This window comes from Falco naumanni, chromosome 11, assembly GCF_017639655.2.
Source record: "Falco naumanni isolate bFalNau1 chromosome 11, bFalNau1.pat, whole genome shotgun sequence".
Taxonomy (NCBI): Eukaryota; Metazoa; Chordata; class Aves; order Falconiformes; family Falconidae; genus Falco; species Falco naumanni.
The window spans coordinates 32,467,034-32,494,768 of record NC_054064.1 but is presented as its reverse complement, the minus strand read 5'-3'; the positions used below and the strand labels follow the sequence as shown (position 1 = coordinate 32,494,768).

Here is a 27,735-nt window from a genome sequence, read left to right as displayed (position 1 = left end):
TGTTCTTACTGGAAATAGATAATTATGCTGCCATGTTTTTTTAAAAACAAACAAACAGAAAAACCCAAACCATTGTGACCCTCCCTCTAAGAGCTGGGTGAGAAGCAGCCGTGTTAACGATGGGCTGCAGCTCCCGGGCCTCCAGCGGGGAAGGGTCGCCTCCTGCTCAGGTGGGCTGCAGGTGTGTGCACAGGCTCCTTTAATCAGTTTATCACACACACCCCAAAAAAGCTAGCAAAACAGGACTGGAATTAATGCATCTAGTTTTACAACAGCCTGCCTAAAAAATTAATCTTTTTTTCTAATGATGATTGGGCTCAAAAGCTCCTCAAGGAAGCTCCGGTGTGGAGGGAGTTAGGCTGAGCGCTGAATGCATTAAGTTGCTCACAAATACCAGCTTCCCTGGCTGTGGCTGCCACGGCCGGGGATGTATTTGTAATCTACAAAGGTGTTGCCTCTGAAGACACAAGGCCTCTTAAGCCCACAGCCTTAAAAACACAGCTCCAGAAACACCTGCCTGTTAGGTCAATGTTTTAGTTTAGTTTGGATATTTAATGCTGTGTGGGGAGAGCTGTTATAAAACAGTTTCTTCTCTTTTTTTGATTATGCTCGAAACCACCACCCCAACCTAGTGAACACCCTGTGCCACAGCTCGCTGACATAGGTACCACCTCTCTCATGGTGCAGGAAAGCAGTACAGCCATTTGTATTTTTTTTAAAAAAAAAAATTTCAATGTAAATGCACATGCGTGAGTGTCCTTTTTACCACTGCAAAGTACCATTTACTCAACTAAAAGCAATTTTTACAACTAAAATTCTAAGGATCAAAATGATAAATTGTTTCAGTCTGTGGTTAAACATGTACACGCTCAAGCTTTCAGAGTTTTTAATTAATGAAAATGTTTTCCTACTTCAATGCCTGTGCAGTCTGATTGGGGAACAAAGGGGTAGTAATTATCTGAAGGGAATTGGTTACTCTCTTATTTCTATAGCTTCTTCCTTTCAGCTTTCTGTGCTGTTGGTTTTTGTTGTATGTGTAAGATTCACCAGGCAGTTGCCTTGTACGATAATGGAAGGTTCACCTGAACCAGCAATAGTTTATATAACCTGATTGTAAGCCCTGTAGCTGGAAATTAAATAATTATTGATCTGAAAAGAGTCTGTAAATGAACTGTATGCTAAAGCAAGCTGTTCTGTGTAGTCTTAGAAGAACAAAATAAATCTTTTACAGGAAATAACAGTAAAGGTGATGATGCATGATGAGTTACAGCAGTAACTTACACCATGGCAATTATTAATCATCATTAAATTTGGTATTTAGTCATTTTTTAGGGAAATAAGTTATACACTAAGATTCTGCTGCAAATACCCCTCCTACATGCCTTGGCTATTTAAGCAGTTACTGTTTCTTTGACCTCTTGCTGTACCAGGCTTTTGCCTTTCAGAAGCAGCTGGCTCCACTAAGAACCATTTCCAGTTCCACACAAGGTGGATCAGATGACTCTCACTTTATCACCCCTCGAGGCCATCTCAAGGACAAAGAAAAGAGATACACTCAAAACTAATGTTTTTCTATGGGGGGGAAGGATGGCACCAGGATCTCTGATGAGCACGAGACCAGGCTAATTAGAACCGAAAGTCATTCTGCTTCCCTCCATCTTCCTCTGCTGTTTCACAGCCCATTTGGTTGGAAGCGGCCGTTCCTGGGCCAGCCCCAGCGCTCGCGGGCTCTCCCGCTGCGGGGTTCAGCTTTTGCAGCCTCTGGAGACAAAGATTCCTATTTAGGTGGCCTGATACACATCAACACCACTCGGCCTACGCTTCCAAGAAGAAAGGCCGTGCTGTGGGCAGAGCTCTTGCATGCCACCATTACAGCTACACCCTCAGAAAAATTCTAAATACTTGGAAAAATATTTAAGTTTTGTTGCTTTATAGTGAACTGTTACAGCGTAGGGTAAATTGCTGAACTGTACTCGCCCTGACAGCACTACAATTATTGCTCAAAAGCACCTTTTTTATATTTAGTCCTAGCTGCCATGGGTAGTGCTGGCTGGGGTTACTTTTTCCACAACAAATAAAGCTGGAAAAGCTGAATAAATAGACACTTCACTTGCAGACACTTCACTGACGGGATTCATAACTGACACAGTTGGAAGTTCCCAGAACAGCTGATTCACACACTCACAACCGATGCTGTGGAGACAGCCCAGAACGTGCTAATGTCAGTGACAGCTTGGTATGTGGCAGAGCGCAGCGAGGTCAGGGGAGAAGCCTTTAAACAAGGATGGGTTGGCTTTTTTTAAAATATATATTTATATATAGCGTCAGGACAGAGGAAAGAAAAAGGATCGACAGACACCTAATTAAACTATACTACTAAGAATTGCTTTATGATTTTTCTTACTACCTGCTTTGTTATGTATAGATTTATTCAATCAATCAATTTGTATTCTCTGAACTATCAGCACCAGAGGCCGTTCTGCACAGAAGGAGAAACTGCAGTTTAGTTCAGTTTACACCTCCAAACCACCCTGCAGCGGGGGGTGGGGTTTATTGTGGGACAGGGGTTGTTTTCCTGAGAGCACCCAGTACCTGCTTCTGTACTGCACTGCAGCACCTCAGCTTCCATTTCAGCAGAACCAAGGGCTTTTGGCTTTGCACTCCTGTTAGAAGCAGTTGTTGAGTGTCACAAGACTGTGACAGTGTTCAGACCAACCCGTCGCTGCTGACCCACAGCAAAGGATGACATCTGCAACCCGCTGCACGCACACGAACCTTCCCAAACATTACAGCCTCCACTTCCATGCCCAGTGCTAACCTCAGCGCATCGCTGTGACTTATGCTACTCTGCAGCATTCTGGAAGTATCGCTATTGGGGGAAAGAATGTAACGCAAGACAACCAGAAGCCTGTGAGTGAACTGAAGCCCCTACGGCTCTGCCATCCTGATGTGCCACAGAACGGGGCCCACCCTGTGGCTGAGCATGCAGGTCTCCAGCCAGGGACGCTGCCACGAGGCTGAGCGCTCTCCCTGACAGACACACAATCCCAGAACGGTCAGGGTCGGCAGGCACCTCTGGAGACCACCTAGTCCAACCCCTGCTAAAGCAGCGTCCCCTAGAGCGGGCTGCACAGAGCCACATCCAGGCAGGTGCAGATGCCTGCAGAGGAGACCCTGCAGCCTCCCTGGGCGGCCTGTCCAGCACTCATCACCATCAGAGCACAGAATTTCCCTCCTATGCAGAAGGAACTCCCTGCGCTGCAGTTTGTGCCCGCTGCCCCTTGCCCTGTCGCTGGGCACCACTGAAGAGAGCCTGGCCCTCTTGGCACTCACCCTGAAGGTGTTTGTAGGCACTGGTAAGATCCCCCCTCAGCTGTCTCCTCTCCAGGCTGAACAGCCCCAGCTCCCTCAGCCCTTCCTCCCCAGGGAGATGCACCAGCCCCCTCATCATCCCTGCAGCCCCCGCTGGGCCCTCTCTGGCAGTTCCCTGTCCCTCGGGAACCAGGGAGCCCAGCACTCCAGGTGTGGCCTCCCCAGGGCGGAGCAGAGGGCGAGGATCCCCTCCCTCGACCTGCTGGCCACACTCCTCCTCATGCCCCCCAGGGCACACTGCTGGCCCATGGGCACCTTGCCGCCCACCAGCACTCCCCGCTCCCTCTCCACAGAGCTGCCCCCCAGCAGCTCAGCCCCAGCCCGTGCTGGTGTGTGGGGCTGTCCCTCCCCAGGCACAGGACCCAACACTTGCCTTGGTTGAACTTCATGAGGTCCCTCTGCGCCAGCCCTCCAGCCTGCCCAGGCCCCACCAAACAGCAGCGCAGCCTCCTGGCACATCAGCAGCTCCTTCTGGCCCTGTATCATCCGCACCAATCACCATGAGCTGGAGGACCAAGTGCCCTGTTTAGACCACAGCACCCGGGGAGCACCGAGCACCAACATGTGGCCTTGTGCAGCGGCCTGGATGGACTGCAGTGCATTACACAAAATGACAGAGGACGGTGACTACGCAGGACTGCTGACACCATAAAGCACTTCAGCAACACCACTTAAGAGCCACCAGTCAAGAGTTTCTACTTAACCTGCACTGCTTCACCTGCTCATGCATTTTATGCTGGGAAACACACAAACTCAATGCAAACAAAACAGTTTGCTGTTCTGCCAATATGGCTGGGGTATTTTAGCATGAATTCAAAATTTGGTCCTTTATTAGGTATTTCAAGTTTACAAATGGTAACAAAGTATTATGCTTCTGAAGAAAACACCAAATCACACTTCCAAGTGCTCTTCAAAATAGTTCTCCTTCAAACCAGTCTTTGACTATTTTATGTTTCAATATGCGTATTGTGTCCCAATTCTCATTAGGTTACAGGAACTGTATTACATCACAAACAGGTTTACCTGCAATGCCAGACACCGTTCACTGGAAATACTCTGTCCTTTCACAGTTTGGTCCTTGATCTTCATGGGTGGATTAACTGATTTTCTTTTGACTTCTACTATTCTTTGAGTCCCAGAGTATAACAATGTTAAAATATACCAAAAATAATAAAAAGTGTAAGCAAGAAATAACTGACACGGATACAGGAAATAAATCCGGTAACCTATGTGGAGGAGGCACCGCAGCACTCATTGCAGACAGGACACCCATCAGGGTTATGGAAAGAAGAAACTGTAAGGTAAGGAATGAGGCATTAGCTCATGGCGATTTAACACCTCAAACAAGTGAGCAGTTACTTTCATTACCCGGATGTTCTGTGTTCCTCAATCTCTACATCAGTGACATCGCAGAAAAAAATGATAGCAAACGCCTCTACACTGACATAGCTCGGCTCTCCCTGATTGGGGCTCTATGCACAGTTACAGACATAAAACTGGCTTATGCAAGTACTTCAATACGATGAAAAGCTGCAAGTAAGAGTTATAGGAATTAAAATCGCTTACCAGACTCCTGACCATCTTGGGAAATGACTTAAACCACGAAACATATCCCTTCAGGGAAAGGGAAAATGGCTTCAGCTGCAGGTCCTCTGCTGAAGTTTTCTCCAATATGGAAAAGGAAGTCAGGCAGGCTGCCAGGAAAGCCAGAGTGGTCACAGCGTAGGCCAGCAGCAGGCCGTCCTTCAGCAGAAGGGGCAACATACTGTTAAACAGAATCACCCGCAGAAGTCAGTGTGCATTCCGAGTTCTACCTCTAAGAACTTAAAAGGAAGAAAATAGTGTCCAACTCACCTGAAAGTTGATACAAGTAAAAACCACGTAGCCATAAACGGGATTTCATTTATGATTAAGCAGACTGGTCTAGAATGAAGAGAGGAAACACAGATATTCCAACACTGAAGTGACAGCATTTCATCATCAACCTCCCGCATGGACGCTGCGCTCCCACTCCTCAGGAGCGGGGCAGAGCACTACTGGCACAGGCTTAGAAAATCCAGGAACAGGCAGTGCCCAAAATGCTGCCTCCTCTCCTGGGGCACCCTGCCCCACTGACCCCCCCTGAACCCCAGGGTGCTGGCACCCTGCCCTGCAGGGGCTGCAGCAGTCACTCAGCAGCACCCTTACAGTGCGTACCACCAGGTTAGTGCCTGCTCTGCACAAGACTTCTGGTTGGCTTTGAGGAGCACGTGCATGCACTGGAGCTTCTAGGGAACTGCCTGCAGAGCTAACGGGGGGGTTCCCTAGTTAAGGGGGTCACCTCTCCAAATCTTCCTTTCTTGAACATTACTTGCAGGACATCCAGCAGAAGAGCAAAGCTGCAGACCATCCCTGCTGCCCTCACCTCCTCTGGGGCAGGGGATGGGAAAAACACACCTTAATGACAAAGGGAGAGAGGGCCCTTTACCATCGCCGTTAGCGAGGCTTCAAATCACCCTGTTCAACTTGCAACTGCGCTCCAGCCTTGCTGGGCAGCTAAGTACCCATCCGGCAGCATCGCCTGAACCAACGCCGCAGCCAGCTGACCCCTGGGCACACAGCTGGGTGCTGGGCCACGTCCTGCTCCAGGAAACGCAGGCACAACACTGGCCCAGAGAGATGAGTGAAGCAGGAGAGTACAGCTGTACTTCTACACTCTCATTTACAAGTTATTCAGAAAAGGAAATGCATAGAATTTTTAAAATCAGATATATTTGTAAGTGAGAAAGCAGCACGCAATAAAAATATCCAAATATATCCACAGAAAAATAATTTACTTACATTGACACTAGAAGAATAGATTTTTCATGTACTTGAAAGGAGAACAGGAAAAACGACAATGCACAACTAACCTTAGAAAAGGAAATCAGAGATATATTAGTCTATGTGACTGCAATGCAAAGCACTGTTTTAGTTTCTCTGCTGGCACAGACTTCACATGAATGTATGAGCTAAATGGTCTGGTTTTTCTAATTAACTGCTACATTTACTCCAGTGCAATTTACAAGTACACACAGAGCTGCTTCTGTAACCACCTATACATACTAAAAAATACATTGTTTGAAAGTTTATGCAGAATTATTCAGAAAACACTTCATGTAAAGAGCCCTCACGCTTGCTTAGCTTTACTGGCAAGAGCATTCCCACCAAGGAGACAAAACATTCACATACATAAGCACTGGCAAAGTTCAGCCATAGCAAGGCCTACCCACCTTTTCGACACTAAATTTTGCTCATCATCATGAGCAGCCAATACACCAAAAATAAACAAGCTGTCTTTTTTCTCCACCAAATAAAACCCACACTTTAAAACACAAACCAATTATTAGAAAAGCTAAACATTAGTTTTAGGCAATGTTGTGATAAAACTCTCAAACGTTACTCTCACAAAATTAAAAACATAAGTTATCTTGCAAACTCTTGAAATCTTAGGATCAGCTCCATGTCAACTGATTTTTGCATGTCAGTCACGTTAAGGTGCTCAAATTCAATGATACAATATGACTAAGAAAAGGCAAAGCACTTGGGAAAATTGTATCCTTTCCTCTTCAAACTGCTAACGAGCTTATAATGTCCATCTTGGGACTTTTTTTATTGAATTTTGCAGCCAATGCAGTAAGAAAAAACTAGCACTTTGGAAGCTAAACAGAAAGAGGAGAAATGCCAACTCTATGCGATGCTTTAATGTGTACAGAATCCTCTGAAGACTCTTCAGAGGAAGATAATAAAAATACAGCATTAAATAAAGAAAACTGAGGCTAAAGAAAAAAAAGTCTGGATATAAAAGACAGGTCAGACCTCCCAGACATGTGGTAGCAGAACCAGTATCTTCAGCAGAAACAGAATGCATTTAATGGTACTCATGCTTCTGTACATCCCAACAACTATAAGTAGAACTGTTGGTTGCACACCGCTGCTCAGCAGTGGATATAAACCAAGGAGCAATTAAAAACACACTTACCAAAGCAAATTTAAATCCTCGGAGAGAAGGCTGGACGGTTAGTTTTATACAAGTAGGAAGCAGGCTCAGGAATGTTACAGCAAAACTAAAGAATTTTGTAAGAAAAAGAGTTTTAATACACAAGTAACTACTTCCACGTTATCATATAATCACTTTTGAAAACTAAGTTAGTTAGGGAATTCAACTGTAATTTTCAGAAGTTCAAAATCACTCAAGGAGACTCAATCACAAGAGAAAAGCACCAAACTGTCTTCATAAGTGCTGACATAAGCGCTCTTGAAAAAGGAATAAAGCATTTCCATTAACATTTCAGACTCTGGGGACCTAGACTTAGAATTCTTCACTTAGTCAAAAAACAGAACTGTGAACTCTGACTTCTAAGAGCACTAAAAGAGGTAATTCTTTGAAGAGGAAGGCATGCGAGTTTTAACTCAGTATCCACCAAAGTAGCTTAATCAAGCAGGAAATTTTTCAGTTGTAAATACTGCCCACAGTACTTAGGGAAACCCTTGTCACTTGGGAGAAAAGTACAGTATAGGGAAAAAAAACATTTTTTTAAGATTTTAAACACAAACATTTTAAAATCAGTAATTTTGACAAAACTTACTCATTTTATAAAAAATGTGGATAAAACACTTCTTAAACACTTCAGTTATGTCTTACCTGAGTTTTAGTTGAGTTTGAGGTGATACTATATTCTTTATCTTTATAAGGACACTCAGACTGCACCAAAGATTGGCTACTTTATCCTGAAGGAGGGAAATAAAAAAAAAGAAAAAAACACAACCAGTAATCGGTGAGAATTATATTCATTTAAACTTGTTTGTGATGACAACAGGGCTTGGGAGGTGGGGGATTGTTGGGGTTTTACTGTGATACTGCGAAAAGACGCTTGCAGATACACATCATATTCTTAGACGTAGTTTATTCTGATCTTCAAAAATCGAAAGTTTCAAGAGACTCAATCAAGACATGTTCTGAAATAACTGAGAAATAGTTCTTCAGCACAAGAGACTACTTCTGAACTCATGGGATCATACATTTTGTGAAAATAGAGCTCTGAAACTGTCTGTCCCTGACTGAACACTGGCATATATGAATCTTTTTTCGCATGTGAAGACATTCGGTATACTGTCACATTTCATTACATACCTGAATGTATTTAGCTGTGCTTACTGCTTGCTAGCAATGACAGAGTTAACCTCTAATAAATCAAGAAGTCTAAAGACATTAGCAGTTGTGCTAGGATCACTTTCAAAATTAAATTTGTAACTACAGCTATCATGCTCATGAAACTCATCCCTAAACAGCTGCTTGAATCACAGCTGTGTAGACATAACAGCAAGAAAGCTACTAGCACCAACCACTGAGCCATCTTCCTCATATGCTGCCCAGCAATACAGAATATGCACTTCAAATCTGCTGAGGATTACAAGCGAACAGAGGGTTTGGCAGCACCAGCAAACACACAGGACGCCTACTGAAGAGCCAATACAATTTTACAACCATCAGCATTTGTTACTGTTGCTGTAAATGGGAACCAATTCAAAGAACCTGTTACACACAGCCCAGTATAAATTTACTGTGCATTGCTTACATGGACAATTTCTCATTTTATCTAGATTAGCATCCAGCAAGTCACTCCCCTGATCAACTCAGAAAATATTTGGGCTAATATTAGACTAAAATCCTTAAGCTCTTTCAGACTCATTGGTTATTGTCATTTACAAATTTTATTTTTAAACTTAGTACTGAATAAAAAGTGTGGTAACCAAAACTATTTTTTTATAAATTCCAGATAATTCCTAAGGGTCATTGGGTTTTTTGGAGGGGGGGGCATGTAGGGGGTCTTTTGTGGAAGGGTTGTTCGGGTTTGGTTTTTTGTTGTGTTTTTTTTGTGGTTTTGTTTTTTGGTTGTTTTTTTTTTTTTAAATATACTAGCAGAGATACACTGAGAACACTCCCATACCACTAACTAAATAAAATGCTGCCTTTGGTACAACAGCATTAACTTTTGAAGAAGAAACTGCCAGTTGTAATGTTATTTATATCTAAAGAAGATTAAAAGAAAATTGAAGATTAATCAAACGACATAAGCATTTGCTCAAATCCCTGTGACATCAAAACCTGGAAATTCAAAGCTTCATTTTATTGGTTAAAGATGAGAAACTGCTTTTAAAAGCTAAATGAGTAATTGCTCTTCTGGATTTAGGCTGCAGTACTGCACACCTTGCAGCACACAAACATGCATACTCTGAGGAAAACTAAAAGCAGAACTGGCCTAAAACTTTTGGAAAATATTGTGGAAACTTGCACTGAAAACACAAGGTAGGTCAAAAAGGAAGTTCTAGGCTGCACCCAAAACATTATTTAAAAAACTATGTAAAAAATAACGCCTCCTGTTGAAAAAAGCTGAGCAGAACCCAAAGACAGAGACTGAAGCTGTTAGCTTTTAAGGTTACATCTTCTGACACTGTCAATTAATATGGAATCTATTTCAATGGAAAAATGTATGGATTGAGGTATGGGTTTGATGATGGGATAAGTGTTGTCTACTCATATAATATCCTGGAAGATGCCAGCTGAGCTGGGGTTAAATACTGGATTAAATAACTGGCAAGAAATGACTGCTGAAGAAGCCATCTCAAATTACTAGTTCTGTGGTGTGTCTCCCACATGAAATCCCTAAAGGTCACGATGAAGGTTTCTCAAGGGATCTAAGAATACAGAACATTTACAGTGGGGTGGGGGAGAAGAAAACATGCATGCCTCAAACAAGCCTCGGTCAATGGGAAACAGTCTTCTGAGTACTTGCATGATTTGTTCCATGTCAGTACAGAACGGGAGCCAGCAGAGAGCAAAGGACACCACCACTGTCCCTGCTATCTTAGTTACCAAAACTAACCTGCAATCAAGAGAAAAAGCGTACATGAGAGAAGATGAATCCAGCTGCTGATAACAAAAGCCAGTTCTTAGTTTACAGCATAAACCTTTTTTTAGAAGGGATACAGCACTGAAGGTAAAAAAAATCTAAACAAAAAGAGCTACCAGTACCACAGACAAAGTTCATCATCCCCAAATTAGTGAGAATAACTTCACAAGAACCACAGAGCTACTGCTGGCCATCTAACCTGCTTGCCCAGTGCAGTCCATATTTAATTTAGCTAACAGAATGAAAAGTGCTAGGAAAGGACACCTTAACAGATTTTGCTCTTTGTTCACTGGAAATACTTAATGTAGGTCTCAACAAGAATTATTTATTTTGCAGGACAGAAATACATTACAACAAGGTAAGTATCTTCCACTAGAAATTAACTCAGAAATCCCCACATGCGAATAAGGAGAATCACATTCTCAATGCCAGCCTGCCTGGGTGTATTATTGAGAAAGATAAAATGGTTTGAAGTCACTTACCCCTTTCCTTTCAGTCCCTTCTTGAAGCACTTTCCAAGTAAATAGCAAAAAAAGGGCAGAGAATGGTAAAGTTCCATTTGCTTATAATTTAAGGCCAAGCAAAACGCCACTGACGCCAAAAGGTCCCAGTCATAAGACAAGTAAAGTACACCCCACAAGGCAAAGCCAAGGCTCACTGAGTTGTATATGGTTTTTTATGTCAAGGACAAAGACACACATCTTATTACTGCAAATCGGTAATGAATGCCCTGAGGGACAAGTGTAAAATAGCATGCAAAATAAATTTTTCCAAGTGTGTTTCAAAAACACATTGCCAGTTGTGACTATGTTGTTGACAGACAGAAATAACTTTACTTCTATTTTAAGTGTATTTTCTACATTTCCAAGGCTTGATTCAAAGCTTGCACAGGAAAATACAAAGACAAACTATGTGTGCACATATTAAGCAAGCTTTTGGTGATAGTGACAGTACTCTGTAAGATGCATCAGGATAAACACTTTTTTTCTTGGTAGGATAAAGCTGCCAAGAGTCTCTCCTCCCAGCTCCCAAAAGATAGGTGCTGAATATTCAAATACATCAGTATTTAAATAATATATAATTTAGGTCAAGGACTCCTGAGGTTTTTGTGATTATATTATACTCACAGTGCACCCTCATCCATGACCAGCTCCCGTAGCTGCTAATACTGTACAAACAATGAATAATTGTTACTAAAAGCAATGTTACTTCCCTAAGACTTTGAGAACAGGTTCCCAGTCTCAGCAGATTTTGAAGAAACTACACTACACTTACTGTTAAACTGCAACAAATATTAGCTTTGTCTTTTACCATTATTTTTACACAAGGAGAGAAACCAGTAGAGACCTACTTGTATTGTCAGAAATTTCACAATATTTTGTTCTTTCTTTGGCAATATAAATAGCTGTAACAACACATTCAGATTGTCTACGTTGTTTTCAGCTCAGTCAAATTTCCCCACTCAAAATAAAACTTAACTATATTTGAGTTCTCATCAATTTCACATCAACACATTGTTACACCAAAAGGCTCTGATCTTGCAGAGCCATGCAGCAGCAGTTAAGGTTAAGTAAATCTATCGACTTCTTGGGAGCTGGTCACAGATAGTGAAGTTACTCATGTTAAGAGTCACGGGGCTGCAACAGACCACAGGAGACTCTGCAGTGCATCTGTCTGCTTTAACACAGCGTCTGCTACACATACGTCACCTGTGACGTGAGGTTTGCTGAACCTTTTCCTAAAGACCTCGACACTGCAGATTCCACAACATCCACTGAGTCTATTCCAGCATTTCACTGTAATTAAGATTCAAAAGATTCTTCTGTATTTTATTTATTTTACATTATTTGTATTTTTAAAAACCTGAATATTCCCTATGGTAACTTAGGGCTGTTACTTCTTGCCCTATCCAACACAGGATAAACAGAACAGATTATTGCCTTCCTCTTTGTATGTCATATACATATTAGAAAATGGAAACCTTGTGCCGTCTGCTGACCACCAGCTTCTCTCTCCTAAGAACTGCGTTAATTCCCATCCCCATTCTTGCAAGGAACTTCTCCAGATGATCTACATCTTCAAAGAGTTAGGCCAAAAATAGAATTTCAGAATTCCTGAACTGTAACTCAAATATTCAATAGCATTATGATTTTTTTCCCTTTAAAATCTGCTTTCTAAAATATATTATCTTCCAAGTTGACTATGCACTCTCTCAGAAGGAAACCACAAATAAGTACTTGATTTTCAAAACTTGATTTAGTAGTAGATGCTGAGATTCAATATCTCCTTGGAACGTTTAAACATCTACATTTATCACAACTCCAGGATTGTGTCCCTCTGGCTTGACGGCCCTGAGCAGCACAGCCTGGAGTAGTCAACTAACAGTATTTGCTTGTGGATGTGCAAAACAAGTATAAAACCAGAAATCTTATTTAAAAGACCCACCTGTGAAGGCATCTGCCACCAGTATTGACCAGTTAGCTCTTACAGCCTAACTCGTATGAGATGCCTAGCTTTTCAATGGTTAGACACCGAGTGAAGCGCACCCAGTCTCAAGTAATTGTAAAGGCAAGACAGAATGGCACATTTTATAGGACTGAACGTTTTACACAACTACACTTGACACACTTCTCTGCCATCTCAAGATCTAAGGTGATTCTCTCTCCAAACACAAATCACAGGAGCACAAGCCATCATTCTGTTCATTGTCATAGAACCACTGACGTTTTCTGCAATAAAGTGACTGACGGAAATATGAGCTTGAGGCACAGGAAGGATGCTACTCGTGTTTGGATTGATTTGTCCCACGATCAACTATTTATCTACAATATATTTCAGACATACAGTTTTCTTTAATATGTCCGCTTTGGGGTAGGCAGAAGCCCTCAGATGACTTTGTATACAAAAGTAACCTTCTGCCCCACTAAAGACATGTGCTAAAGAACAATGTTACTTTGAAAACAGAAATTCACTTCACTGCATTACAAGGATACTGGAAGTGTCCATGGTCAATAAGAATGAGCCCTGGATAAAGCAGTATACAGAGAGCACTGGAAACCTAGAAAGAAGGATAAATTAAAAAAGAGAGAAGGAAAATACTTATTTCCAAGTTAGATATTAGACTAAGGAACTCATACTACTACTCCAGTACAAAAATTTGCCCCTCCCTGCCGCACCCTGTATGTAGGGATCTTATTCTCTACAAGTGATCTTCTGTCAGTAATATTTTGAGAAATAAAAAAGGATAAAAATTTTCCATAAATAAGAAAATACTGAATAGAGGACAGGCTGCCCTTTGCTAACCAGCTCAAAGATCACCCACACCCATCTTAAAACTTGGAACCACTCCAAAAATCAGAAGACTTATTATTCCAAAATGTATTGGTTCTACCACAAGAACTGTGCAAGACAAAGCAGTTTCTACTTTCCCCCATGTCACAGCACAAATCTTGCTTTTACTACCCAAGTAATAAATTCAGAAATAAATATAATTCAGGAGTTCATGGCTACTAAATTTCAGAGCACCTTGTTATTGTTATTGAAAGCATTAAAATAATTGCTGTGAGATGAATTAATGGCTTTTTAAAATCTTTTCAACTGAAAAGCCTTTAATGTAAGTTATACTGATTGTCATCAGTTTTACATCAATTGAAGCCATCACCATGTTCTATACATTACTTAACTCTCATACTGTTAAATTTCTACCCTGTTTTAACAGTATGTTTTCTTTGGCTTTTAATTTACACACACACACCAGATACTTGCCTTCTTTTTAGTAGATGTTTCTTTCAAGGAAAAACAATATAAAATAACTGCAGGAATATAAACCAGCAAATCAGCAACAAACACTGAAAAATAAAGATTAACTATGTTAGAATCCTCCCACATACCTCATCTAAATGCTATTTAAGTTGTGTATGTTCATCTGGATTGTGAATCTTTGGTTTTGCTTACAGTTTTAACTTCTTAATCTGCACATCTTGGTTATATTTGGTGTAGGAAAAAAAAAAAAAAAACAACCTCAGACAGTAATAACTACACCGTGTTGGAGCGAGACTAGTTGCCTACCTTTTGAATGTGGGGTTTGCATCTGTACCCCCACTGGACACTTCACTTTAGTCATTCAGTTCAACTGAAGTTCAAAAGTCAAGTGACTATAGTTTCAGCTGAATATGCTTTTCTATTGTCTTACACTGTGTGCTAATTTTTTCAATTGTTTTGGGAAAGAAAAGGAAAAAAATACAGGCAAACAAACATTAAAAAATCAGTCCTTCATTAGAATAAACTGGGTAGTTCCACTTCAAAGGACAAAAAGAAATAGGACTACAGAATTTGATCTTGTTAATGTTTCTAACGCTTTCATTTCTGATGTCCAAAAGCTGCTGCTTCCATGTGTTCAGCTGTTTTGGCTTCTGGCACAGCCTCAGTCAATAAGGGAGCACACTCTAGTTCCTCACATGCCAAAATGAGAGAAGGCATTCTTAATTCTCAAAAGAAATCAACTAGGACTAGATCCAGTCAAGTTGTTTGATGGAACAGTCTGGAGACACAATTAAGAAGCTCTAGATTATAACAATCTCCAATATCTGTGAATTACTAGTGAGTTGGACAAACAGACTAAAACAGTTATTTGGCTTTGATCATCTGCCTACAGAAAATATATGTAAGAGGGCTGACAAGAAAACAGAACCGGCAGGTTCACCTGCCTAGAATTATGTCAACTCCTGCTCATGCTTAAACCACAAGGTGAGTTCTTCTCAGGTGTTAAGAGCCTGAAAAATCTCAGATTATTTCTATAAACCAGTTTCAGAAAATGTGCAATTATTCCAAGAGGGAAAGTATACTTTGCCTCTTTTTAGTCACTGGCTTTGGAAGAAAATGTTTAAAGGTTTCAGTTATGCAGCAATGGATTGGTTTGCAAGCTCAAGCCACAATTAAACAAATATACCCAAGGTGTTAGCAAAACAAATACACTGACACTTAAAATAAAGGTGTAATACCAACAGCTGACATTGACTGTTCTGTATTATTCTAATGCATTCTTCTAATGGCCGTTGTTTAAAAGTGTTTATCAGTTCTCCAAGATCCATCAGTGGTTTGTCAAGTGAGTTGATTTCAAAATTAATAAAGACCATTTCAAGGGTAATTAAGTTCTAGTGATTTTTATTTTTTTTTCAATTCAATCAATTACTAGAGACCAGACTGAGAGGTTTGTGATATACAGAAAAGCTATTGATGAACAACGAATTCTGCTGTTGCAATCAGAAAGGATTTTGTGGAACTAGCCTTACGCAAAGCAAAAGACAGATTTAAAATAAAACAGTAACAGGATAACATGGCATCTGCCATTGCTTAAAGAACAAGAGCTCACTCGCCACACTGCTGTCCTACTGATACAGCTACTGAATTAAGTTATCTACATATATTTTTCTGCATTTGTTTTATCATTTTCTTTGGAAAGGCAGTTCAAAATAATCAAATGGTCAGAAGAGTGACTAAAGGAAAAAAATTCAAGATGAAAGAAAGGGGTAAAATACTTTTTTTTTTAACAGAAGCTTCTCTCTAGAAAGTGGTGGCCGTTTGAAAGAGAAGTGACATCTTTTAAAAGTATCAAATATCCCTTTCAGATAATGTATACAGCTTATAATAAAGATCTCTGAGACCTCAAGAGACTTTTAAATCAGTGAATGCCAGTCTACATGCAAAATAATTTTACAATAAAACCCAAGCTAAGGTGAAAATGAAAAGTGTATTTATCAGAATGGAAGGGAAAACAACACTATTTTCAAAATTAAGAAAATGGGTCTGTACCACAAAAAAAAGTAGCTTTCATTTTGAGTTGGGTTGAAAGCTTGTTTGTATATTTTACATTTATCAGCTTCACAAATGACGGCAGAAGAGAAAAGAACATGGAAGTTTTGTTCATAAATGGACCTGCAAAGCCAACCAAGTCAAAAAACTGAGAATAAACTGGTGAAGACAGAAAAGCTGCATGATATTAAACATGTTAAATTAGTGAGACAAATCTGTACGATCATCCTAAGGAAATATAATTTTCCTACCTGTTGTACGCATAAATAACTTATGTGGCTGACTCTCATACCCCCGAGATGTGTGCAGAGCAATCCAATCAGGATTTATTAACTTTGCACTGTAAAACAAAGTACAGACACATCAAAATGTAGACAGTTCTCATTTCCCTTTACACTCCTTTCAGCAATAAAGATGACATGCACAGGAGCATATTCCAAGAATTAAGATGAATGGGAGGAAATATTTCAAAGAGCAATACTGATCAATGAAAGATTTCCCTCACCACTAGATCAGTTTACACTGTAGACTTTAGCTACTATTTCACAATTAAAAAAAAATAATCTTGGAAAAAACTAAAAGCGCAATACAGTATTTATTAGGACAAGATAACCACCTTCAGCCTAGTTCCACTGACTTTAAAAAAAAACAATTGTAAATAACTTTCATACTTAAGTATTAAATATAAACCATTTACAGTTCACATAGACGCCCCACATAACTGTGCCTCTGCACTTTAACCTACATTCTTATTCCATAAGTCTCATTCCAACAGCAGTAAAGCCCTCGTGGAAAAAGTATTCCAATAACAGAATTCTATTTACATGATATCCAGTCATCAAATGTCACTTGGGCTCTCAAAACATGACAGCTTTCCCATGCAATGCACCCAATTTCTACAGCACTTTTCTCTGTGCATCACTGCTCCAACAGTGGCTCACATGGAAAGCGAAATAGCTAAGTCGCATCTGCTGAAATTTACAGACCTGGCAAAAAGAAGAATGTAACCCTTCAGCCCCCCTTGCAATAATTACAAGGCAGAAAAACAGCAGTGTTAGTTTTAAGCCATAGGGATACACATAAAATCTATTTCCCTAGCTTTAAAATAGCAAACAATACTTTCCGTTTCATCAGCTGCCCAGATTGATAAGTTTTTAGCTAGTTTCTCTCCTCAGGAGAGAAAGAAAGAAAAAAAGAGAGGGGAAGTAAATTTGGTGTTTTGTGTTCTTCAAAGAATTTGTTTAAAATAATGAACTTACATGTAAGCACACACGAAGCTGTGATAGGCAGTAAGAGGTGGATAATCAAGGCCCCAGTACAGTAGGTCATTATCACTTGTATTGAAGTACCTAAAAAAAAAAAAAAATTTAGAGAAGGATCTACATTTTTCTAGCTTTGTTTCAGCCCAAGGAAAAGGTTGAATATCAAATCAAATATTTTTTTAACATATTCTAATTCCAATATAGAAGTTAGCAACTTCTTTATTTTACTTTATATATATATACTCTATATTTGCTGATCTATTGAGAGAGAGAGAGATTCTATATCTGCTTTACTTTACTCCACACAAAAAAAACGAAGCAACAAAACAAAAGCAAAAGTGGTTCAGAGTACACTCACTTGGGTCTGCAAACCAGATTTTAAAAAAGCTGCTAAAGCTTACTTACCTGGAGAAGGAAAATCCTTGATGTGAACAGTTTAACAAAAATCCAGAGACTAATATAAAGCCTACACAAAAATTACTGCGCACATCTACTGCAGCTCTAGACTTGTAGGTTTGGTTTGTAGATGGAGGTGAGGACCTACCACATAAACATTTTTCAGGTATGTCAATTATTCCAGAAGACAGCAGTCAATTTGCCAAAAAGAAAATAAAACCAATGCAGTTAAACAGAAATTTCAAGATAAATGGAATTCACTAACGATTTTTCCTTATATCAATCCTAGATTCCTTTTTTTGCCTGGACTTGGACAGCATATTTAATATGTGACAAGGACTTCTGAAGAGTTAAACTTTATCTGCTACTTTTAGACCATAACGTAGCATATGTTACATATGTGTGAACTGCTTCTGCTTAACAGACCTTAATATGAAAACTCTGAAAAAAACATCTGCTGAAGTTATACTGCTGGAAAGCAACTGAACAGAAGTGCAAAAGGGTGGCATAAAGATACTACACAAACAAAAAGCACCATAGGTCTGGAAGAAAACTAAGCCACAGCAGGTGCACCTAGGCAGTTCTTTCAGCACTAACGTAGGAGTCGCAACTAAAAAATTCCTTAGAAGGCAACACCAAGTTAGAGTAACACCACCACCTGACTAACCAACACAAGGTCACGAACCTCAATCGGGTATGTCAGCCACAACCACTTTACCTTAGTTCAACCTCAAAACTCAGGTGGACCATGTGACAGAAAGGAAAAGGATTTTCCTGTTTGTAATTACAGCATGTCCATATTGCTACGGAAGACTGGCAGCAGTTAAAATTAAGTCACCTCTTCCAAACACGAAGCAGATGGTTTTACCCAAGGAGGAATTACAAAAATAAGGCATCAGACCCTTTGTATCGTACAGTGAAACAGACTGACCAGCCTACTTAACCGCCAAGGGGCACGCTCTTGGCTTTTCCAGTTTCTCTCTTCAAATGCAGCCAATTTTTGACATTTATTATAGTAAATGATATTTCTTGAATTCTTTATGAGCTGCCTGAAGTATCTTATGAACTAATGATAAATCATATTTGAGTTGCATCTCTGCTTCTTATCCTACAATTCAAGATTTTCATGCCAAGGTACTTTAGATTCCTCATGCAGATTGTAACAGTCTGCAACTCAGTAGCAAACTTTCCAGTTTTCTTTTTTTTTTTTTTTAACTTTTATTTTCCATAAACTCATAGCTTCAACAGAAAAAACAATCCCTATACCCAGTAATATTTAGCAAAAAAAGCCTTCACAGTTCTAGTTAGCAGTACAAGAAAACATGCTCTTAAAGTAGTTCTAATAAATAACATCAAAATTCTAAAGAAAAATATAAACAAGAAATATTTAAATTCTAGCCTCTGGAAACCAACTACAAACCATATTGTACTTTACTGCAGCATTTATTTTTTTTAAATAAATCTTTGGTTTGGATCAAAGAAAATAAGCACGGAACATGCAGCTATATTACCTACACATACCTGTTTAACAATAAACATGATAATTAAGTCTGTGAAAAGATGAAGAGATCCTGTAAGACTATGCCCTCATGAAAGAGCTGCTCTCTATATTTACCTAGGCTAATCTACAGAAAAACACATGCTTGCTGTATAGACAGCTTTTCTAAATACTAAACAAATAACAGCACTAGAACCGATCAAAATTTCAACTTCAAAACTTAACGCTCTTTACACATACCAGCGTGTAACACCTTTTCACCCTGTGTATTTCTGTAACATAGGAGGGGTAAGACAGTTCAGTATTCTAGCACGTAAACCCTCGCATGTCAGCCAAGATCATCTTTTCCTAACACCCAAGACCAAATATGACTTTGCTGTATTAGAGATTCAATTCCCAAAGCAGACCCAACCAAAAAACTTCTGATATAAATAAAACAAAGAGCAAATACAACAAGACTGAGATGCCCAACTGGCAGCCCATAAGCTAAACCCAGCCTGCAATATAGTTTCATCAGGCCCCTGGGAATGCCTAGAAATAACGACTGCTAGAACTCTTAATTTTAAGTACATACAGTTCCACATAGCGGAGTGGATCAAAGCTACCAACTCTATTACTATGTCAGCTCTCCGCTATTCCAACTCAAGTACAATGAGGCGTTTGGATATCCCAGAAAAACATCAAAGAGAAATGATAATATAGACACAACAGGATGATCTGAAGTCATAATATAGAGTCACCTGCAAAGTTCCACAGAGTGCCATACTTCCAGAATTGGCCCCACATACATTTACAGAACTACTAATGAATTAATACTGTATTCTGTCATATCGGTCTCTTCCCCAACAGCAGAGAAAAAAAAAAAATTACACCAGACAAACAACTATCCCCTCTTGGAAGATGACCTGGAGTTCCAGTGTATGCCAATTTGTGTTGCACCATATATACGGACTAAATAATTTTCACTGTTCTATGGAATATTAGGAATAATGTAAAAATAAGTATGTGGAATCATTTTCCTACTGTTTTAACCAATACGTAGAAATCAAGTTCGCTATCCTTACATCTAGATTCCAGGCACCCACATTTTAAAATCTGTATTAAGAACACAGGTGTGAAAAACAACCAGTGCCTCCAGCACAAGAATTCAACTCTCTGCATTCACCGGAATGCCCCTGCCTTTTAGCTCTGGTTTTGTTTACTGTCAGTGCTGATAATCATGAATCTTCTTGTGAATTAGAGAACTGGAACTCAGGAAGCTGAACAGATACTTATTTTTTTTCTAAACCGGGAAAACATGCTTCTGTATGATCTCACATAAGCCTGCAAAAAAAGTGCTTCTTGATCTTTCCAGTCAAATCAAAACAAAGCTGGAGCTTCACAGAGAGACCTACCAGTCAGGATATTTTGTTATAGAAGCTCATAGCTAGCAAGTCAAAGTTCCAAATTTTAGCTTTTATATAATTTTTTTGTGAAGAAAATGGTACCTCAGTCTAAGAACAGGGTGATAATATATTACTACTAAAGAGGTTTTAGAATAATTCAGAGAACAGAAAATGTTGCAGAGATCTTAAACTTAAAGGTATATTAAAGTAAGATACACACCAAGGTTTCATTACATTTACCCCTTTATAACCTGGACTACAATAGCACTACATACCACTGTCTGATGGGTAAATTGTAAGTAATTTCTTGCCAGTGTCTCTGAGCTTCATAGTCTCCATACATAGGTGGTTTTCCTGCACCTAAAGAGAGATGACAGAGTATTTAGGAATTTATTTGGTTTATGCAGATTATTGTTCCTCCAGATATGTATTTGCATATTAATACATTACTAATTTTACTCTCCATTCCTCTATGATATTTGAGAATAATAGAGACCTCATCTGCTATGCAGTCTAACAGGCAGGCGAAAGGAAAAAAAAAAAAAAAGTCAGGCGTTCCTTTCATTTTCTGGATATTTCTGCAATAAGCATTTATCAAGATACTCCACTGTGAAGAACTGCTTCCTTGTCTGACAAAAAAAAAAAAAGTATCATTTCCAAGTGTAGATGAAAAATGTGGCACTTTCTCTGAAATAAGAAAGTGTACATAATGGACATCTCATACTGATTTTGTGTGAACTATGCTACTTCCTTCCTATATAATAATTGACAGTGTTCTCACTTGTGTTTCAGCCATGTCATGGTACCTTGCTATTAAAAGTAACAGCCAGCCTTATTTTTAAATTTACTTGGAACTAGGATCTGCTGCAAGTCCCCCAGTTTCTCTCTCTTTCCTCTGGTCCCCACTGCACAATACCAGCAAAAATGCTGCATCTGTCCCTTTCCCCATGATCCATAATAAAGAGTTAAGATGAGCCATTTACTAAATCAGGCCATTCAGTACACAGAATAGGTCAAGAAGAATTTTTTCTTATAATCTACAAAGCCTTCTAAATAATAACTGCTCCTCTTGGTTTACAAGAATTCTCTCTCGCACATTTTTCAACTGAGTGATTATTATGTAGCAGTTCTGCAAAGTGAATTATGTTAAAGGACACTTTTCATACACGTATACATAAGTCTCGCAGGAAACAAAGATTTTATTTTTTTTCCACAGAAAAAAAAGCTGTATCAATGCAAACACTTCACTCTTAAACAATTCCTTCAATGTAAGCCTAACTCTGGTAATGGCAGTACGTCAAGCATCTTTATCAGAGAGTTTATCTACTTCTATTAACCTCTGCTTATTGAGAACAGAAACCGGACTGATAGTACTTCCAGTAAAATATTGACACTAGCCAGACAGAGATTTAAGAGATTCTTTAAAATATAGGAAAGCCATCTAGATTTTTTTCACATGATCTATGTTTGTGGGAGTCAGTCACACAAGCTCAGATATGTACTATTTAGTATGTTCCCTTGCTACCTGGGAATATCTGCTAATTTATTCCTGGGTAGTAGAGCAAGTAGATTACCTCCACTACATGACACATTCAACTAGAAGCTTCCCAAGCAAGTGAGGTCACTGGAGAATAGGAGTTTTATCAGTGCCCACTCTGTAGCTATAAATCCAGGGGAACAGAGAACCAGTCACAGGATTACCGAAATACAAAAGTAGGTGTTACCCAAATTTTAGAGTGTGTGTATATGTGTGCGCTTTTGTGTTTATATACACACATTTTTTATTTCAGCTTCTCTCCCTCTCAAAAAATAAAAAAAAACAGAGGGAAGAGAAATTAATTGGCTTCAGAATGATCAAAAGAGATCTTAATCCAAATGTTCGATTACTAAAAGCCAAATACAGAGACTGATAGCACAGTGGTTAGTTCGCAAACGCATGTTTAGTTTCCATCTACAGCAAGCATCAAGTATACAGCCAAAGAGAATTCAGAATTAATAAACATAAAGTATTTCAAAAGGGTCACAAATACTTTAGAGTGGTCTTATTTCGTTTTTTTTTTTTACCTGGAAACAAGCGTTTTTAAGGGTCTGAAGCTACCTTTCAATACAGGTGTTTCGCTACTGGTCATTTAGCAGGAGTTTGGCAATATAGTAAAAAAATAATGCATTAATCTATGAAGCCATATTTTTCCTCAATAATTCTCCAAGACCAGCTAATCTAAGGTCATTGCAAACAGTAACCTTTTAAAACCAGGTATAGCTAGCTACCTGCTTTCTCACCATAGTGACCCTAATTCCAGAGGCAGATCCAAAAGCATGCTAGATGGCAAGCAACAGCAGCAGTCCAAGACTATACAGTAAATGAGGGCAGAATTAACCACCCTGCTTCTGCCCATCCATGCCACGCGTGATTTCAGAGTATGCCGAATCAGCATTTCTACCAGAGCCTCCTTCAGAGAACGGTAACTACTTCTAATCCTTTGCTCAACTTTTATCGCACTGAGCAGCGGTGAAAGCAAAACAACAGGACCACGTCATCAGTTTAAATGTTACCCTGCCCAATTATTTTTCTCGCTCCTGTCACCAGAGGTTTGTTACATTTGAAGTTAGTCAAAGATTTAAAAAAATAATAATAATCCAGTGTACTTATGCATTTGGCAGCTCTTTCAAACATTCAGGGTTGCCTTTTTTTCAGCCAGCTAAATCTCAAAGTTAAGCATGTGCTTTAAGAATTTGCTGGATTGGATCAGACTCAGCATTTCCTATTCCTAAACTACAATCATTGTTCAGGAAACAAGATTTTAAAAAATAGTTATTTTAGTTCAGGCATTATTTCAAGACACTCTTTCAGAATATTGATTGGTTTCAAATTAATTCAACTAAAAAAATCTAGTTAGCATGTAACTGTAAATACTTGCAGTGCAACAGAAATTTAGTACTGTGTGGCAAAAGACAGGGTGTATTTCTGCCTACAGATGGGTAAAAGAAGGCCCCAATTACCTACAGAACAGATCTCTCATAACAGCATCTTCGGAAAGCAAACTCAAAATAAAACTGTGCGAGAAGGTATGCATGCAACTTATCTTCAACCAAATTCCTTCAAGTAAATGAAACCCAGGAGTTACCAGTTTAAAAATCATTAACATCTACTGAACAGCTCCAGCTACTCGGGGGATGAGGCTCCCAAATGCCTTAACAGAAAACCAGAGCTGAATTTGACTGAGCTTGTGATTCTTTTAGCTGATGGGGAAAGTAATGGTTCTTTTCTTCTTTTTTTTAAGTTTGCAGAGAGCAAGCTTTGTGCAAGCTTATGCTAAGCGCAGGAATGGCATTGAGAGGTCTGGAAAAAAACTTGCTGGCTCTTTGCAAGCATTATGAGATGGGGAGGAGAAAAACATCTATTAAAAGAATATAGCTCTAGTGCATGCTGTAAACAATCTTAAGTATAGCTACAAGGCAGTGTAATCGCTCACTCGACACCATCTTTACACTGTCTTCATTACTACTAGTACAGGTTTATCTAAATACAAATTAATGTTGTATCTATTACAGAACTTAACAAGATTAAATAAATGTACAATAGGATCACAATAATATTCTGCAGCTACTGAAACAAAGGCATAGGGGTGAACAGCCTGCTGTTCTTTGGCTCCTTCCAAAAATATTACTGACCATATCTCTCACACACACAAAAAAAAAAAAACCCTAAACATGTTGTGGTGGGGCTTTTTCCCAGCATTTTGTTCCAAGCAGCTGTGATATTAATCATTGCACACTTCAGAAAAATAAGACCAAGACATTATATGAATCTCAGGGAAATAGAGAGGCACTAAAATACGACAACACTTGAAATAACACATTGCTTCCTATTTATGATTTTACATGTAAGTTTATCCTAATTTACCACAAGCTCCATAATTCACCTTCATGTGGTGGTTTTACAGACCATGAACACGTATTACCTGAATAAGAACCAAGCGATACAGTCCAGCGTACAGTAAGTGCCAGTAAAACAGTAATCGTCATTAAGCTCCACTTCTCCATAGCTGGTCTCTGTAACAAGCCAAAAGGTACCTGAAAAAACACCATAAACATTGCTGCAATACCATCCATCTTTTCATTCCTTAGGTATTTAGTGGCACTACTGATAGTCCCAGTTTTCACCCCACCCAGAAGCATTCTGTTACTGCCTTGCATCTGGAAGCACGCCACAACCGGGAGGGGTTTTCAGTACTGAAGGATTTCTAACCATGAGTCCAAAAGCTGCCCAGAAGCGATTTCCCCCCGCTTCTGAGCTAGAAGCTGAAAAGGCATCTGACAAAATGCCTAAAAACAACAGCAAGAAGGGTAAAAGATTTCAAACCACCTAAGAGAATTACAATACCAGATGAACACTACGCTGTACATACTTCAGCATTACCTTAATCAGCTCCACACAACTTGTTATGCAAACATGTAGCATGTTTGACCTGTAAGTGACAAGAGAAGATCCCACAAGAGACCAGCAGAGAAGACTGTAATGGTAGTCCAAATACTCATGCCAACCATTTATGTTAAGTAGGTCACAAACTTCTATTTGCCACTGAACAAGAAAAACCTCTTCAAAGAAGACTATAAAAATTCCTAGATTAATAACTCGCTAGGAAAAAAAAAAACTGTTAACAAGCACACCATTTTAAAAAGTAAGTGTCCCAGTATTAAGTTAATGCCACTTATTTTCTCGATTAAGAACACCATGGCCAAATTATGCAAAGTGCCGATCTTGTATAGGCTTGTTCTTGGTTTAGACATATTAAAAAGTGATTTAAAAGTTAACTATGTCCTGGCAGGTGTTATGCTGGACCAGGTATCATGTGCTTTCCTATAGCCATTATAAAAGCACTGAGCCCATCATGAACTCTGTATCCTATGTTCTAACTAATTCCACAGGAATTCAGTCATGAGCCAGTACATAATCAAAAAATTAAATGCATACCACCAACACAGGAATGCAAACATCTGGCATTAATGATCAAAAATCCCTGCTCTGAATCCCACTTCAATCTCCCCAATACTCAAAAAGGGGCTTGAAATTCTACCTCTCCCTTCCTAAGCACAAGCATACTATCCACCAGCAACTTCTCCCCAGAGGACACCAGATGGAACCTAGTAGTCTCCTCCATCCTTCTACCCAAAGAGGAAGGAGGACTGGTCTCCCACCAAGCTTACCAGACCACACTAAGGATCCAGTAACAACAAGAAACATTGCTAGATCTGTCAAATTAAAGGCCACATGCATCAAACTCAGAAATCAAGAAACAGAAAAGTTAATATAATGTTGTTCTATGCAAAAAAAACCACCCCACTAACTATAAAATACGCAAACTTTGACCCCAAGTCAAAAATATTTTAGTCCGAGTTTAAAAAAAAAAAACAACTGAAGAAGAAACTACTCCAGTGTCGACAGGGAGAGACAGCAGTAAATCCAAAGGCTGTACTTCTGCCAGATTAGCAGCAGTAGCACCATTCCCTCCGCAGTCAGCAACAGATATGTTACAGAAAAGTGGATGAGCCTGGATACAACTACCCAAGAGTTTCCTTGCAGGAGGCGCATCGTCTGATTTAAGTGAGTTTAATCTATTTGCCACTGCCAACAAAAAAGAAAAAAAAAAAAAATCCCACGCAGCAGCAGTACTGAACTGATGTTTTAGTGACAGACAAGCAACATCTAAGACACGTTTCGGTTATCCTGTTCAAACTAAATCCATACTTATTCACTACTCACAGAAAGGTATGACCCAACACCACCACCAAGGGGAAATAAAAAAAGTTACTTTAACAATATAAATCTATGACAGCAGTAGATCACCATCTATAGGTAGAAACGTGAACACTGACATTTGCATGCTTTCAGTGCTACACCTGTGTCTAAAGCACAGGACAGGCACATTTATCTAAATAAGAGATACTGAGGTCAACTCTATAGATCATTTTACCTTAAGTGAATTCTCATCCTTCCTAAACTTGGGTCAAGTTAAGACCAGAGGCTACATGACTTCCAAAAAATCAAGTCAAGCCTGGCCTTCCTCTTCTATAAAATACATCTGCCGTTCCTTTCTATCTCCAGTTAGAACAATTATTAACTTGTTATACCTTCGTAATTCCTACATATGCCAGTCTCACCTACAGACTCCTCCATCTCTGTGCCTCTCAGTTACTCCTGCCATTCCCTACATCTGGAGTCACTGGTGTTTTCTGGGGTATTGAGTTTCTTCTTTCTCTCCTCTCAAAAGTGGTTCTTAAAATGTTCTTTCCTACTTCTTTTTCATCTTTAATAATTATTCCCTACCTCCTGAAACAAAAGCCATGCTTTTATTAGATTCTAAAGCGCTGATCTAATTTTTGCTATCCCACAGGTAACAACGTTATACAAATAAAGGCTTCTCAGGAGATGATAAAGCTGGTTTGGTCAGTCTCAGACTTTTTACTTTCTGCCTCTGGAAGAGCAACACCAGAGGGTCTCTCAAGTGAGATTCTGCCTGTAGAAGCGTAAGGTGAAAACCACAGCTCTGAAAACTCACTGTCCTTCCACGATGCCTGCTACGAAGACTGAGATAAACAGCAGCATTACGAACCACCCGCTGCTGGCCAAAAGGAAGTTTCAGAACTCAGACGTAGAAGCATATAACTTGTTGGGTTTTTGAGATGTCAGCACGCAGCTCAACAGCACCCTTTCCTCCCTCAAAAACACAAAAGCTAAGCGAAATAATTTCATCTGCTGAAGTAACACCCGTTCCATAAAGCCTCCTGTTCCCCTCTTCCCAGTCAGGAGGCGTATTTGTTTCTCAAATTCCCTCATCCACCCGCCCTCCATGCGCAGCCTCCTCAGGGAGAGGCGACCGGGCAGAGGCCCCGCGCCGGGCCCGCGCTATCCCGGCCGGGTGCCCTCACCCGCCGCCCCTCAGCCCCGCCGCCGCCCGGCGAACGGCCGCACGGCACCCGCGCTCCCCCCTCCCTGCGCACCGACACCGGCGAGACCCTCCCGCCACACCCAGGGCACCGCGGCGGGAGGGCGGCGACCCGCCGAGCCCTGAGGGACC

General features: G+C 39.8%; 1 protein-coding gene across 1 annotated transcript; it reads right to left on the bottom strand.

Annotated features, from left to right (window-relative positions):
* Positions 1-4,180: 4,180 nt before the first annotated feature.
* Positions 4,181-27,735, bottom strand: ALG6 (ALG6 alpha-1,3-glucosyltransferase). Its single transcript, XM_040611286.1, has 15 exons — positions 27,659-27,735; positions 24,619-24,730; positions 20,932-21,016; positions 17,375-17,464; positions 16,367-16,455; positions 14,070-14,152; positions 13,277-13,362; positions 10,787-10,957; positions 10,142-10,277; positions 8,036-8,121; positions 7,373-7,457; positions 6,193-6,263; positions 5,227-5,295; positions 4,939-5,137; positions 4,181-4,666 (listed from the first exon to the last, which is right to left on the bottom strand). Exons 2-15 carry the CDS (start codon positions 24,698-24,700, stop codon positions 4,469-4,471), a joined length of 1,530 nt encoding a protein of 509 aa, XP_040467220.1. The 5' UTR covers positions 24,701-24,730; positions 27,659-27,735; the 3' UTR covers positions 4,181-4,468.

What these genes read in the sequence shown, in the direction of transcription:
- ALG6 (XM_040611286.1), bottom strand. Translation starts at nt 24,700, where the DNA reads ATGGAGAAGTGGAGCTTAATGACGATTACTGTTTTACTGGCACTTACT. An exon ending in AATTTACCCATCAGACAGTG is followed by an intron (nt 17,465 to 20,931) that starts GTATGTAGTGCT and finishes TTTTTTTTTTAG; the next exon opens with GTACTTCAATACAAGTGATA. An exon ending in AAACATCTACTAAAAAGAAG is followed by an intron (nt 13,363 to 14,069) that starts GCAAGTATCTGG and finishes CCTTCTTTCTAG; the next exon opens with GTTTCCAGTGCTCTCTGTAT.